The 16,157-nt window shown below is 42.1% G+C and overlaps 1 protein-coding gene across 1 annotated transcript in view; it reads right to left on the bottom strand.

Annotated features, from left to right (window-relative positions):
• Nucleotides 1-5,617: 5,617 nt before the first annotated feature.
• LOC121280791 overlaps nt 5,618-16,157 on the bottom strand; it is a 137,432-nt gene continuing 126,892 nt past the window's right edge. Inside the window, exons 18-19 of the mRNA XM_041193003.1 lie at nt 9,945-10,051; nt 5,618-7,022 (exon numbers count right to left, since the gene is read on the bottom strand). Coding sequence (XP_041048937.1) covers nt 6,955-7,022; nt 9,945-10,051 — 175 coding nt within the window. The 3' untranslated portion in view covers nt 5,618-6,954. The remainder of the gene's footprint in view (nt 7,023-9,944; nt 10,052-16,157) is intronic.

The following is a 16,157-nucleotide window of genomic DNA, read 5'->3' as shown; positions in this document are numbered from 1 at the left end:
CAGGATGAAAGAGGGAGACACGTGGTTAGTATGGGTGCATTAAGAACCTGTCCTGGTTAAGTGTGACAGCCCCTTAACGTTGCCCGGAGAGTGCTGGCTATCAGTTGGATGGCCACAGATTAGTGGGCTGAATGGCTGCCTGAAACCCCACCCACCTCCGCCCCACTCCACCTGACCGATTGGTTGCAGCTTTGCCCATTGGGCTACATGCTGCGCTCTCAGCCCAGGCGTGGGCATTCTTCTAAACTGCGCTGCAAAGCTGCACTGTTAGCTTGAACCATCAGGGAGACTGGTTCAAACCAGGATGTTGACATTGCAAGGGGCTGTGAGCGCCTCCACCAGTGACTGCTGCATGGTGAGCTTTAGCAAGGAGATTGTACAACGTGTGCAGTCCACTAAAATGCTCATGACTTTGCGGTCTGTTGGCGGGGGCAGGGGTGGGGGTGGGGAGTGAAAAGCTTTGGGGCACTTGGTGGCACTCTAATGCCTCTGCATTGCTTGAGAGGACAGATAAGCTGGAGCCCTGACTCCAATCATATCTTTGTGGCTACGCCTGAGCTGACTCATTTGCAGAGGAATGGTCACCCTACCCCCTGCCCCGAATGCTTGTGCGCTATATTCAACGGAGGACTGCCCTTACCCTCACTCCTTCCCGCGCATGTTGCCTCATCAGGAGGGCTGCTCTTCACAAGTTGCCTCAACTGCAAGGCTGCCCTTGACTCCCTCCCCCCGCCCTCAATACTCCTCAAGCTTGAAGTCCAACAGGTGACCCTGGTGAGGGCCGCACCACTTTACCATGTTGCTGTGTACTTGCCTCCGTGTTCATAGTGCAGCCACCAAGTACACGCCTTTTAGGTGCTGTTGTGAAACATGTCTGTGTGTTTTCTTGCCCTGCCAATGTGGATGGATGATCCAGCATCGGGGGGTTGTGGGGGGGACAATTCTGGCAGGCTGGCCTGATAATGATATGCAGATATATTACAATGAGGTTCCTGACGTCCGATGGTGGGAAATGCGGCCCACCGTCAGCAGGCCGAGAGAACGATTGCGACCTGGTTTCATGCCATCATGAAACCAATCGCACCATATTGTCTGCTCATGCCACTGAACACACCCATCACCGGCGGGCACGGAAAATCCCGGCCTGTATCTTCCTTGTGTGTGTGTTCTGTGATTGAAGTTGTGATTGAATTGGGTGATTGAATTGGGTGATTGGATTGGGTGATTGGATAGACCTTTTTGGGCTGAGTGTGTGGATAAAATATTCTCCTTGCTTAAAGTCATTAAAGTCTGCTGCTGGTGATTTCTAAATTGACTGCATACTAACAACAGGGTTTGGGAAAACACATCAGTCTTATCAAAATTAAAATACTCTGATTACAGATAGAAGGGAAAGGGAATTGGAGGTTTAGGTCTATCTCCCTCCCATGCCCATAATGCAATATATTTTTGTTTAACAAGCTCTGCATGAATAGGTTGATTTATGCTTTCCTACACAAATACAAAGCAAAAGTGACATGATAACAATATATAATCTTTATTGACTATTGTATCATCTGCATAGAGGAACAAAGGCTGTTACTCCAGATGGTGCTCTTGCCTACTGCACTGAAAATGATGAACCAGGCAATGAAAAATGGCTGTATATGGAATTGCATTGGTTACAAATCTAGTCTTAGCACCCTTGACATTTGCCTTTGCATTGCCATTATGGGCATTTTAGTCCCCTACGATTCAATGAGGAAGGAATGTCCTTTTACAATGTTGGTTGTCAGTGTAAATATTTGAGCAATTCCAGAGAAAGAATCACAACAACAAAATGTTTCTGTGAAACTTGAGTCCAAATAAATTTTGTGAACTAAAAGAGGCAGTTTGCACAAAGAAGCTTTTTTTTCATCCATCGTAACATAGTAGCATGCAAAGAGTTGTATTCCCTTTTATTGAATGTTGATGTTGGTATTCGGTCGATTGTCACATTAAGAATTAAGTTGCAGCAACAACCAGGCAATACTTTATCCTGGAGTTCTCTGATCATTGTCAGGTGCAGTTCAGCTTTTTCCTTTGCTGTGCCCAGTAAAGCCATGTCATATGATGGACTTTCAGTCAATACTTATAAAAATTGCCACAAAAAGCTATTAAGATCGTTACTGAAAATCATATGACTTTTGGCAATTGGACAGATGATATCAGATCCCGGTGAATACTGAATGAAATATGGACATAGATAAAGGTACCTCACAGTCATCTTTGGAATTCACACATCTCATTGTTTAAAAATAGGCTGACACCTAAAGCCTATAGTGTGTCTAGGTGGGGAGGTGGTGGCATAGTGGTACTGTCACTGGGTTAGTATTCTAGAAACTCAGGTTAATGCTCTGAGGACCTGGGTTCAAATCTCACAACAGTAGATGGTGAACTTTGAATTCAATAAAATTATAGTGTTTCCAGATTGCCTATGTCCATGTTTCATATTGGACAAAAGAGAAGATTTCAACTAAATGGCCACCATCAACTTCCCAGTGTATCACTAGGGTCTCACCCATCCAAACCAGGCTGGGTGAGCCACAGAGGTGTTAACCCAGCAGTCATTTGATCGAAACTGTGTTCAGGTACTGCACCCTATGTCCCAGGAAATCATCAGAACCATTAGTCATCAACCAGCCTGAGAACCAGACCCTGAAACTAGCTACAAGTCATCAAGCAGCCAAAGTACTTAACCCGTTCCAGTTTCAAAGTTTAGCTGAGGACCAACTTCCAAGATATTTCGCTACAAAAAACCTCACAACCTGCTGTGAACCATTCACTTTAAAAGGCAGTCACTTCCACTTTAAATCATCAAATCCATTCTAGAAATCACATATCTGCAATGTGGGAGACCAAAAGATATAAATCAGAAACTGAAGTAACTTTGATCTATAAAAGCTTTTATTTATTTTTTCATTCATGGGATGTGAGCATCACAGGCTAGGCCAACATTTCTTGCCCAGTCCGAATTGCCCTTGAGAAGGAGAAGGTGAACTTCCTTCTTGAACTGCTGCAGCCCATGTGGTGTAGGTACACCCACAGTACTGTTAATAAAGGAGTTCCAGGATTTTAACCCGGCATTAGTGATAGAATAGTGATATAGTTCCAAATCAGGATAATGTGTGGCTTGGAGGGGAATTTGCAGGTGGTGGTGTTCCCATGTATCTGTTGCCTTCGTCTTTCTCAGTGGTGGGGGTCACAGGTTTGGAGGATGCAGTCGAAGGGACTTTGGTGATATATTGCAATGTATCTTGTAGATGGTGCATGCTGCTGCCACTGTATGCTGGTAGTGGAGGGAGTGAGTAATGAAGGTGGTGGATGGGATGCCAATCAAGCAGCCCACTTTGTCGATTGTGTTGAGCTTCCTGAATGTTGTTGGAGTTGCACTCATCCAGGCAAGGGGGAGATTATTCAATCATACTTCTGACTTGTGCCTTCTAAATAGTGGACAGGTTTTGAGGAGTCAGGAGGTGAGTTACTTGCTCCAGAATTCTAAGACTCTGACTTGCCACTTAGCAGCCCAAGCCTGAATGTTGTCCAGGTCTTGTTGCATGTGGACGTGTATAGACTGATCCAGTTTTTGAGGAATCACAAATGGTGCTGAACATTGTGCAATCGTCAACGAACATCCTCACTTCTGACCTTATGATGGAATGGTCATTACAGAAGGAGCTGGAGATGGTTGGCCTTAGGACATTACCCTGAGGAGCTTGGGCAGTGATGTTCTGGGATTGACCTCCAACTACCACAACCATCTTCGTTTATGCTAGGTATGACTCCAACCAGTGGAGAGTTTTTCCCCTGATTCCCATTGACTTCAATCTTGCCAGGGCTCCTTGATGGCACATTCGGTCAAATGCTGTCATGATATCAAGGCCAATCACTCCCACCTCATCTTTTCACTTCAGCTCTTTAGTCCATGTGTGGACAAGGCTGTAATGAAGTCAGGAGTTAAATGGCCCTGATGGAACACAAACTGAGCATGATTGCTGAGTAAGTGCCCCATGATAGCACTGTCCACAATCCCTTCCATCATTTTGCTGATGATCGAGGGTAGACTGATGGGACAGTAATTGGCCGATGTGGATTTGTCCTGCTTTTTGTGTACCTGGGCAAGTTTCCACATTGCCCTGCAGATGCCAATGCTGTAGCTGTACTGGAACAGCTTGGCTAAGGGCACAGATAGTTCTGGAGCACAAGTCTTCAGCACTATTGCTGGAATGATGTCGAGGGCCCATAGCCTTTGCCGTATTCAGTGCCTTCAGCCATTTCTTGACATCACATGGAGTGAATCAGATTGGCTGAAGACTGGCATATGTGATGCTGGGGACCTCAGGAGGTGGCTGAGTGGATCATCCACTTGGCACTTCTGGCAGCTAATGGTTCTAAATGCTTCAGCTTTCTTTTTTGCACTAATGTGCTGGGCTCCACCACCATCACTGAGGATAGGGATATTTGTGCAACCTCTACTTCCTGTTGGTTGTTTAATTGTCCACTACCATTCACGACTGGATGTGGCAGGATTGCAGAACTTAAATCTGATCTGTTGGCTGTGGGATCAGTTAGCTCTGTCTACTGCATGCTACTTCTGCCATTTGGCATACAAGTAGTCCTGTGTTGTAGCTTGACTAGGTTGACACTTCATTTTTATGTATGGCTGGTACTATACCTGGCTTGCCCTCCTGCACTCTTCATTAAAAGGAGGACTGACTCCCCAGCCTGATAGTTGTGGTTGGGTGGGAGATTTGCAAGACCATGAGGTTACTGATTTTGATTGAATACAATTATGCTGTTGCTGATAGTCCATGGTGCCTCATGGATGCCCACTTTTGAGTTCTTTATCTGTATCCAATCTTTGTGTGTGTGTGTGTGTGTGTGTGTGTGTGTGTGTGTGTCTGTGTGTGTATGTGTGTGTGTGTAACCGAATATGTGACAGTGTTAATTTAGGTTAAGTGTGTGAGAATAAATAACCTTCTGCATTTTAAACTCACAAAGGTTTGCTGCAGAATTATTTAACTGGAGTAGACAACCCAGGGTAAGAAAAAACACACTGCTTTCCATTCAAAACATACTGATTACTGGCAGTATTAGAGCAGATACACGCTGTCTCTGACAATTTGTATTAATGAAACTCGCATAAGATTACATAGAAATTAAAAATGGAACAAAGGTGATCAGCCTAAGCAGTGTGTAGTGTTGCTTATCTTTCACTTTAATCACTGTGGCACTCTCTAATATTTCTAAATACCCCCATTTACCTGCTAAAGCAGGAGGCGATGGTGTAATGGTATTGTCGCTGGGTTAGTAATCCAGACACCTGGCAGATGGTGGAATTTGAATCCTATAAAATCTGGAATTAAAATTCTAATGATGACCATTGTTGACTGTTGTGAAAATCCATCTGGTTCACCAATGTCCTTTAGAGAAGGAAATGTGCCGTCCTTACCTGGTCTGGCCTACATGTGCCTTTAGACCCACAGCAATGTGGTTGACTCTTGAATATCCTCTGGACAAGGGCAATAAATGCAGGCCTAGCCAGTAACTCCCATATCCCATAGAGGAGTAAAAAAAATTGATGGCTCTATCATTTGTATCTACTCAGCAGACTTTTATTCTCTTTCCTGCCATTTATTACTGAACCATATTCAATTATAAGTTACACTCGCCATTGCCTGGTACAAATCACATCTAATGACAAGGAAATTGCAATCAATGTAGGTGATGTGCTCTCTATGACAAGTAACATTCATTTAAAGTATAAATTCTTGATCATTCACTAATGTATTTGAGACAGGCAGCCTGATGGCAATTTTTTTGTTGCATAAGCGACAAGGAAGAGGAAGACACCTGTTCATCTCTGTGACTGAGCAGCCTGAGCTGGGTCTGTCTGAAATAGTATCCAACACCACAGACAAAAATATAAAATTCAAAGGTAAGTTAATCCACAGGACTCTTACACAACTCTCACTGACCGCTTACAAACCAGCCTTGATAGTGACATGGGAACATGTCATGTAACCATTTTCTTAGATGGGAGAAAGTGTAAAATGGCGAATTGAGGGAAAGGAAGTGCCCAAGGTCTAAAAGAATTTTTGGACAAAGTTATGTTTAGCATCTGCTCATTGGCCAGCAATTTCCTGGATTACATTTTTGCTGAAAGATAAGTCCTTCTTTAGCTGAATTTCCCAAAATGAATTGATGTGAAATTGAAGAAAAACCCCATGTAAAACAAGCAGAATTGTCATTAACCACCAGGACCTGAGAAAATCACAGATTATTTGCCACCTTCTTTCTTTAAGACCCTCTTACTGATATTATGAAAATTGAAGTTGTAAGATGTCAAATCATCAACTTTGCACATTAAACATTGCTTGTTTAAGAAAATATAATTGTGGGAATTATTTTGAATGTAACAGATCCTGATGCCAGGAAAATACATTCAAAGATATAGAAAACAGATTGCGGGTCTCAGTAAGAAATAACATTTTTTTAAAATCGCTAAAAAATATCGCAATAAAATATCAGAAACAGTGACTTCAGTTCCTGCTGTTCCTAAAACTTTGAACATAAACTTTCATGTTCAAAACTCGGGAAAATGTAACAAATTCATGTTTTCTGGTGTTTTGCATATGGGTGGAGCTATGTTAATTGGTGAATTGATGCTTCCGTATAATATGGTTTTCATGTGGCAATTGTTTGGGGTAAAGCCAGCTTAAATCAGATGTACACAAACTTCTTTTGGGTAAAATAATGCAACACTTATGCCAGAGTTACACCAAAACTTTCCAGGAAATTCTGGGCCAATTGAATCTACTATTGGGACTTAATTTTATCTACAGAATGTATATTTCAATGCGTTTCCTGACCCATCCAGTTCACAAATTTACCAAGGGTAATTTGTTGGTTGAATTGCAGAATCAGTTCTTTTCGTCACAAACACAATTTTTCAACATAATTTCCTGGGAAGGTGCCAAACTTCTTGGTTCTTCTGGATGTACCTATAAAATATACACACCAATGCCATGAATGTTTTAAACAGTACACTCTTCAGTTACGGTTAAATATCCCATCAGTAGAGCACACTTATTATTCATACAATACAGTTGAAAAGTATTTGATAAGTATTGCTTGTTGCATAAATTTGATGACTCTCCGTAATAAATAATTTTGAAGTACCTAAAGTTAAATTGGCCAACTATAATACAAAACCTTCTCACAGCAGTCCAAAGTTTTTTCATTCACTTACCTCCCCTCACAACCAACGGTGTACTATAAAAATACTGAAAATTGATGTGCAATTAATCATTTTTAAAAACACTGGGGCACAGTTGGCTCATTCTTTGCACAAACATAAAAATAGTTCTTGTTTATGGGAGACCTAAAAAATACTCCATGTAAAACATGACAAAAATATAAGACAACAGTAAGCTTTGACAAACACCCTCCCAAGTGTCCATTTCATATTATTATATAAATACTGACAATTATGGATGGTCCTTTACTTTAATGTGCTTTAAAATGATTAATCCCATGTGACTTAAAAGCTCTATTTTCAATAACATAGAGGGCATTAATTACATTTTCTTTGCCTCTCAGGAATTTTTGCCATCAGTACTCTGAGATTCAGTCATCTGTTCCTTCTATTTGGCTGTCTTCATTTGTTTTATTTTACTGACATATAACTCGTTGTTGCCTATTTGAAAATATCTCACCAGAAAAGCATCGATGATTATCCACACAGTCCCTCATTGGTAATACCCAGGGTTAGGAGTTTGATCCCAAAGCACCTGGGTTTTCAGCACTGTGGATGCTGTTTTGTGTCCAAAATAGCACCAGTGCTGCATGGACACAAGTCGGATGAATCAATCACAAACAGTGTGGCCAAAAAAGGGCTCTATTGGATGCCTCCTCCCTTCCTCCTGCTCTTCCTCCTTTTCCTCAGCTGCTTGCCATATACCTACAGACAAGGGCTGCACTTTGTGATGGCAAGGTTAAGCAGCATATAGCAAACCAGCACAATGACTCGCACTCTGCCGAGTACTTCAGGACTCCTCCAGAGTGCTCCAGACAGTGAAAATATTGTTTAAGCATCCCAATCATCTGCTTGACCACATTTTGTGTGGCAGCATGACTTCCATTGTATACATGCATGGATTGTGCACTGGATTCATGAGGCATGTTGCTAAAGAATTGCCCGTTACCTTGTTGCCAAGCTCTGATTTATCAAATGCAGATGGTGCAGTGGGCTGCCACAGAATGATGGCATCTTGACTGTTGTAGGAATACCAGGCACTGATCTGCATGATATGTTACCTATGTTGGCACACCAGCTGGATGTTGAGGGAATAGATTTCCTTTTGGTTGTGGCACACTTTAGAATTTGCATGCAGAGACCACAAAGTGATCTGTGCGCAGTTAGTGGCATCATGAGCACTGCTGGGCAGCGTGCAATCCTCGCAAAGCCATGTACTCACTCCACCTGCCTCTCTCTGGTAAAAGAGAATGCAATGTATTGAGGTTGGAACATAGAACTTCAGTGACCTCCCTTATGCAACAAAGAGAGCCAACTAGAAAATGTTGTAAATATTGCTTGTTCGAGCCTGGAAGGAGCCAGATGGATAAAATTTCATGGTCATGATTCCCTTCACAGCCACAGGAAATGTCATTCTCAATCACAGAGGCTGCCATTGTGACTTCAGCTGACAGATTTCAGTGAGTTCTTCTCTAGTGAATTATGAGGTTCAGGTAGGGGATTTGTTTCCTGAATACTCTGGCCAGATATGGTGTCCTGTTGAGATCCCTTCTTTCCCTCCTCTTCCTCCTTCACCTTCCAGCAGCTTGTCCTGCTCTGTATCATTCTGCCTGCCATGCTATAGTCCAAGGCAGATGGGGGAGGGGTGCAAACTACTGGACCCATATCAGAGAGCAAATAGCTTGCGCAGAATCCTTGATGTTGGAACAAAGTTCCTCAGTTACATTACTCCCTAAAGACTTTAGCATCTTTAAGCTGCTCTGGAAACCACCAAACACTTCTACAATTGCAGCAAGAGCCAGTAGAAATCAATCAGGAAGTGACATGAGTGTAATTGATGACACCTTTTAATAGCTGTTGTGGGGGTGCTTCCTGTTGCTGAATGAAAGTTAAGAGAGAGAGCGTTAGCTGGAGCACTGAGCTCCAAAATGGCAGCATTGGTGTGAAATCAGCTTTGCAAGATTGCCATCACAATCACTCGATTCTGCATTCTTCCGCTGGATGTTCCTGTATGTGTGCCAGCACCCTCACCAAAATAGCATACAGCACAGTTAGCACCAAAAGCGTGCATGCAAATGCCACAGACCCCATTATGGAGGCAAGGTGGAAAACTGGGCTACAGAGTCGAAGTTCATGGCCTTAGTTTATGGACACCGCACAAATTGTGGCAGTTATGTTAGTTATCTGAATAGAAACAGAATAGACAGAATATATGTATCCTCTATGGTGACATATTAGGACATGACCCACTGCGGAGGATATCACTCACTGCCAAGTGGTATTTATGGAGTGATGATTTACCTCACAGTTACATTAGTGGAACAGGTATTTTACTCCCATTTAGGAAAGTCTTAGATTAATTTCAGTATTTCAAAATTTAATGTGATGCATTTTTACTGTTGCTGATACACAAGGAACATACAGGAAAACACTAATCACACTGGGAGAATAATGAAAGGCATAGTAAGGTTAAACGGAGAGCTATGATGCATTCATGAACTATTAGCTGTATCATGTGACTCAGACTGCAATTGTCTTGTGCTGTCTAACTCATACTGAAATGAGATAGAGCTTGTGGGTTTTATTCTAATAGTACACTGAAGAACAGTCTGTACTTAGTTTATTGTAACAAGACAAATTTATCGTAACATATCTGGCAGTAACATACCCAAATACCAACCATCACCACATTTTTTAATAACATTAATGTGGTCTCCTTCTCTGAGCTCCAGTTCATCATCCTTGCTGGGAGCAAAGGGATATAAAGCCAAATACCTGTAATGAAACATAGGCTTTTTTATTTGTCTTGGCATTGCAGATTACTTGGGATGCAAAAGAAAATTCTTATTTCATTTTTAGGACTTTCTGTGCCACACATCATCCCTGACAGAACAGTCAGATAACTTTCTCTCAGGCTTTGCAATTTTATTCTGCAACTGTGTACTTTGAGGTACATGGCAGCAGTTTATAAATCAGCGTGTATCATTTGTGATAAAAACAAAAAATTGCGGATGCGGGAAATCCAAAACAAAAACAGAATTACCTGGAAAAACTCAGCAGGTCTGGCAGCATCGGAGAAGAAAAGAGTTGACGTTTCGAGTCCTCATGACCCTTCCACAGAACTGATCTGATGAGGCAATAAACTGAAGTTCTGTTTGCCCTCTCAGGTGGATGGAAAAGATTTGTGGCACAATCTTGAAGAAAAGCAGGAGATTCATCCCTCAACATCACAAAAAATATTATTGGGTCATTATGACATTGCTCTCGAGGGAGTTTGCTGTGTGCAAATGGGCTGCTACATTTCCTACATTACAACAGTGAAAGGCACTTGTCTTTCTTTTTTACATGACACATTCTCCTACTCTGCATACCTTCCTGACAGGAAGGAGCTGTGGAGCTCCTTCTGATTTTCCCATGCGGAGAATTTGCAGGCTTGAACTCACCTTCTATCATCCTATGGCTTGAGCATTATTACACCGTCATGACAGTTTAATGGTTACTTATGGTGTCAGACAAAGATCTGTTCAACTGACAAACTCCCATACAAAGAGTTCTCTGAACATTTATGGCTTTCTTTATATGAGTCAACAAAAAGGTCCAAAAATTTAGGTCCAGAAACGAAAACCAGCAGAACAAACCAGTGGCTGAAATTTGCCAGCACCCCCGCGGCAGGTCCAGCGGGCCATTGAAATCTCCATTCACACTGGCAGAAACAGAAGATCCTGCCACTGTGAGGGGCTGGAAAATTCTGGCCTGTGTCTCTGTGGGTAGGATTGGTCACTTTACTATCTATAGGGTGTGAAAATCATATGCGCAAATGCTGTTTGTCATATACAACAGGGTGTGATGTTCCAAAAGCTAATTAAAGAGGTGACACAATCCAGCAAGGTTTGGGCAACTAAAGGATTAAACTGAATGATTCACTAGTGAGGGAGTGCTCCAAATATTCATGTGAAAGATCTATACAATTTATACAATTGTATAGATCTCTCTAAAGTCTATACAATTGATTCATAAGCCTTTTCTTTGTGAGTAGAGTTACAGGTTATATGTTTCCTTTGGGTTTTCTATCTATTCTAGCATTCCACAAATGAATATTTTGTTGATCCTCATGCTCCAATGATAACTTGTTTTTTTTAATTGCTCCTCTATCCTAAGCATAATTTCCTTGGCTGAAAGAGAATGGAGATGATGTATACCCATACCAATGCCATTCTTCATCTGGCATCAGAGTACCTCCCTCTCTCCCGATATTTTCCTTGCCTGTAGGCAAGTGCCTGGGCAGTGCCAATTGTCTCTTCTGCTTCCTGGCCCAACTAGAGTCAGTTACGTGTGGAGCAGAGACACAGGACTGAATGCATTTTTTTATGAGTTGTGGTAGTTTAAATGAGTTTCACCATCAGGGTGCCTTAAAAATCAGTTACAAAAAATGTTTAACTTACAGTGTTTTCATGAAAAAGGATTTGCCACATCATCTGTTCAAAACAGACTACATGATCTCATTACCTAGTCATGAAATCATCAGAACTATAATGATGTCATTCTGGCTTGTTTCCCTATCCAAATAAATAAAGGTTTGTCAAACATTTCTTCATGGTGACAGTGTGCTTTCTCAGCAACAACTTCAGATAGTGCTGATGATTTCATTTGGGAGTATAGCCTTGGAAAAATAACATGTCCAGACTTGGAATAGATCTGAATTAACAACCACAGTCAGTGCTGATGCATTCCTGTGTTTATAATTATTTGCCCATTAATGAAAATTCAGTACCCTGACAATTTCACAAACTCCTTCAAGCTAATTCAAGATAATTAGCATTTCATATGTAAACAGATTTTAATAAACAAAAAAAGATGGAACACAATAAAAAGATTTATCGTAATCATATTTCTCTGTAAAATGATTTGTATTAATGGTGATCAAGACAGTGAACTTTACTTTTCAAATAAATATTAAACAAAAAGCGGAAATTGGCAGTGTACCTAGTTCCTCAGTCAGTTTGGAAGAAACACTAAGTTGAATGATTTAGGTCTGGAGGAGAAGAGTTTGAATTCCAATTTCCACGGGCAGGATTTCCCAGTCGGAGTGCGGGGAGCGGGACCCACAGGCTGACACGTAAAATGATGCAGGATGACATCGGGCGGAACTTTTGGTCTCACCCTGCGTCATTTCAATTTTCAGGTCAGAGGGGGCACAGCCAAATCAGCTGTGCACCCGCCGACCTGTCAATGGCCAATTGAGGCCATTTAAAAAGTAATTGCAGTAGTTAAAGGACCTGCCTGACCAACCTTTAGGTTGGCGGGCAGGCTGGGAGCCCTGGCAGGCTTCAGAGAAAGCATGAAACCTCATCCACGGGCGGGATGAGGTTTCATGTAAGTTTTTAAAAATTTAATAGAAGATTAACTAAAAGTGATGGACATGTCCCAACTCATGTGACAGTGTCATATGAGGGGACATGTCAGGGAAATTTAATTTTTTTATTTTTAACATTTTTTAATTTGGAGCCGATCTCCCTGAGGCAGCACTTAGCCTCAGGGAGATGAGTGCGCCCTTTTGCGCAATATGCACGAAAGAGTGCACTCTCAGCTTAGGGAATCCCTCCCCACCCACACAGGGAACGCATAGCGCTTCATGGTGGACGTCACATTGGGCGGGTCTTAATTGGCCCGCCCACATAAAATGGCGGCGCACCCCCGATCAGAGACGTGCCTGCACATGCCCACTCCTGAACTTCCTCCCGAACAGGGGGCAAATTCTGCCCCATAGAAACATACATAACAGAAGGTGACTACTCAACCCATCATTCCAGTGCCAGCACTTTGAAAGAGCTATCCAGCAGGGGAGTCCCACTCTCTTGCTTCACAACCCTTAATGCAGCAACTAACATTCACATTTCAGTTTAACCTGTTCAGTTCAGTTCAAATCAAGTTTTGCCAATTTTGATCTGACTAATTCTTGGAGGTAGTGAAAATAACTCAAAGAATCTTAAAGTTGTTACAGCACAAAAGGAGACAAGTTGGCCTGTCACGACGATGCTGTTTCTCTGTGAGACCAACTCAGCTAATTCCACTACCCTGTCTAGGTCATTAATATAGACAAAGAGAAAAACAGTGGTCCTAATACCGACCTCTGGGAAATCCCACTATGTACCATCCTTTAGTCCAAAAAACAACCATTCATCATCACTCTCCATTCCCTGTCATGCAGCTAACTTCATATCCATGCTGCCACTGTTCCCTTTAATTCATGGTCATCAGTTTTACTGATAAGTGTATTATGTAGCACATTATTTAACATCTTTTGCAAGTCCTTGCACACCACATCAGCCACATTACCCTCATCAACCCTCTTTGTTACCTCATCAAAAAAATTCAATTAAGTTAAACACAATTTTCCCTTAAAACCCCTTGGCTAATCTGCATTTGTGTTGCATTATCTTTTCTATAAACTTTCCCATCACTGAGGTTAAATGGATTGGCCTGGAGGTACTTGGCTTACCCTTACACCCTGCTTTGAACAAGAGTGTAAAATTTACATTCTCCAGTCCCTTGGCTCCACACACTATCTAAGGAGGATTGGTAGATTTTGGTCAGTACCTTTACAATTTCCACCCTTCTCTCATTATTCTGGGATGCATCACAGCCGATTCTGTCAATTTTAAGTATAGCCTGTCTTTCTAATGCCATCTCTTTATTAATTTTTAACCTATGTAGTGTCTCAACTACTTCCTCTTTCACTATGATTTTGGCAATTTTTTCTTCCTTAGTAAAGACGGATGCAAGATATTCATTTAGTAACTCCGCCATGTGCTCTGCCTCCTTTGTAGTTTCCCTAATTGGTACCTAATCATCTCTACTTCTCCTTTCATCACACTTTTACTATTTATACGCCTGTAGGCGGCTTTTAGATTCCCTCTTATGCTGACTGCCAGATCCTTCTCATACTCTCTCTTTGCCACTCATTTCTTTTTTCAGTTTTCCTCTGAACTTGCTATAGTCAGCCTGGTTCTCACTTTTATGGTCAACCTAACATTTGTCATATATACCCTTTCCCTACTTCATCTTACTCTCCAACTCTTTCATCATCCAGGGAGCTCTGGCTTTGTTTGTACTAGCTTTCCCCCTCATAGGAATGTACCTATCTCCTCTTTAAAGACAGTGCATTGTTCAATATAGTTTTGTCTGCCAATCTTTGATTCCAATTTACCCAGTCCAGATCCATTCTTGCCCCATTGAATATGGCCCTACCACAATTAATTATTTGTAATCTAGATTGCTCCTTGTTTTTCTTTCATAACTAACCTTACTTTTTATTCATTTGTGGGATGTGGGCGTTGCTGGCTAGGCCAGCATTTATTGCCCATCCCTAACTGCCCTTGTTCAGAGGGCATACTATGATCACTCTCTCCTAAATGTTCACCTATTGACAGTTGATCCACTTGACCCACCTATTTGCCAGAACAGATCCAGCAATGCCACCTTCTTCATTGGGTTGGAAGCAAATAGATGTAAAAAATTCTCTTCAATACAATTTAGAAACTTGTTTCCCTCTCTGCCCTTTATGCTATGACTATCTCAGTCTATATTAGAATAATTAACATCCCCCCATTATAACTGCTCCAAGATGTTTGCACCTCCCTGTAATTTCCTTAGTGATTTTTTCCTTTATATCTTTCCCACTAGTTAGTGACCTGTAAAATACACCCTGTGGTATAATGGTACCTCTATTTGGTTCTTAGCTCTAACCAAATAGTTTCAGTCCTTGAACTCTCTCTCTCCGGCACAGTAATATTATCCTTAATTCATATGCCAGCCTCTTCCTTTCTTTCCTTCTCTAACTTTCCTGAACGCCTTGTAGCCAGGTGTTTATTATCAGCATGACATCATATTTCCAGATGAGGTCCCATGGCTGCAGCTCACCAATATTATTTACCACACTCTGTACATTTATATACATTCACAGTAAACCCAATTCAGGTCTTATTACATTCCCTCTTACTCTTGACTCACCTAAGACCTTACTACTTCTTACTCTATTCTGCTATTCGTCTTTCCCAATTATGCTCCTTGTTTTTTTCATCTCTCATGTTACCTCCTGGTTCCTATCCCCTCCATCCCCCAAGTTAATTTAAAACCTCCAAAATTGTAATACTAAAATAGCCCATAAGGACATTGGTTCTGATTCTGTTCGGGTGTAACATACACAGCCTACACAGGTTTCATCTTTCCCAGACATCCCAATGTTCTAGGAACCTAAAACTCTTCTTGTTAGAGCACGGGGAGTAATGTGGAGATCCTTTGCTATTCTGTTTGCAAGTTTCATTCCTAGTTCCCTAATTTCTGCCTCCAAGATCACGCCCCTTTTTCTATCGATGAAGGTAACACCAGTATGAGCCTTGACTGCTGGTCCCTCACAGTGTTCTACTACTGCTCATTGACGTTCTTGACCCTGGTACCAGGGAGGCAACATATCATCCTGTACTCACACCTGTGGCCGCAGAACTGCCTGTCTGTTCCCCTAACCATTGCTTTTCAATGTTCCTCCTGCCTTTGTCCAGGTGAGCCAGCAATGGTGCGGTGGACTGCACTCCCCAGAGGAGCAATCACTCTCTCCAGTATTCAGACCTGAAAACTGACTGGAGAATGAGATGCGCTCAGGGAATTCTTGCACTGTCTGGTTCTTTTTGACCGGCTGGTGGTCGCTCATTCCCGCTCTACCTGTAGACCACTAAGCTGGGGCGAGGGAGATGGGGGGGGGGAGAGGGGGGAGTGGGGGGGGTGGGGTGGGGGGGGGGGGGGGGGTGGGGGGGTGGGTGGTGGGGTTGGGTGGTGTGGCTGACCACATCCAGAGACTTGTTTTCCACAAAGCTCTCAACTTCAT

The sequence above is a fragment of the Carcharodon carcharias genome, chromosome 8, assembly GCF_017639515.1.
Source record: "Carcharodon carcharias isolate sCarCar2 chromosome 8, sCarCar2.pri, whole genome shotgun sequence".
NCBI lineage: Eukaryota > Metazoa > Chordata > Chondrichthyes > Lamniformes > Lamnidae > Carcharodon > Carcharodon carcharias.
The sequence above is the reverse complement of the archived record's forward strand: the minus strand, read 5'-3'. Positions and strand labels throughout refer to the sequence as shown.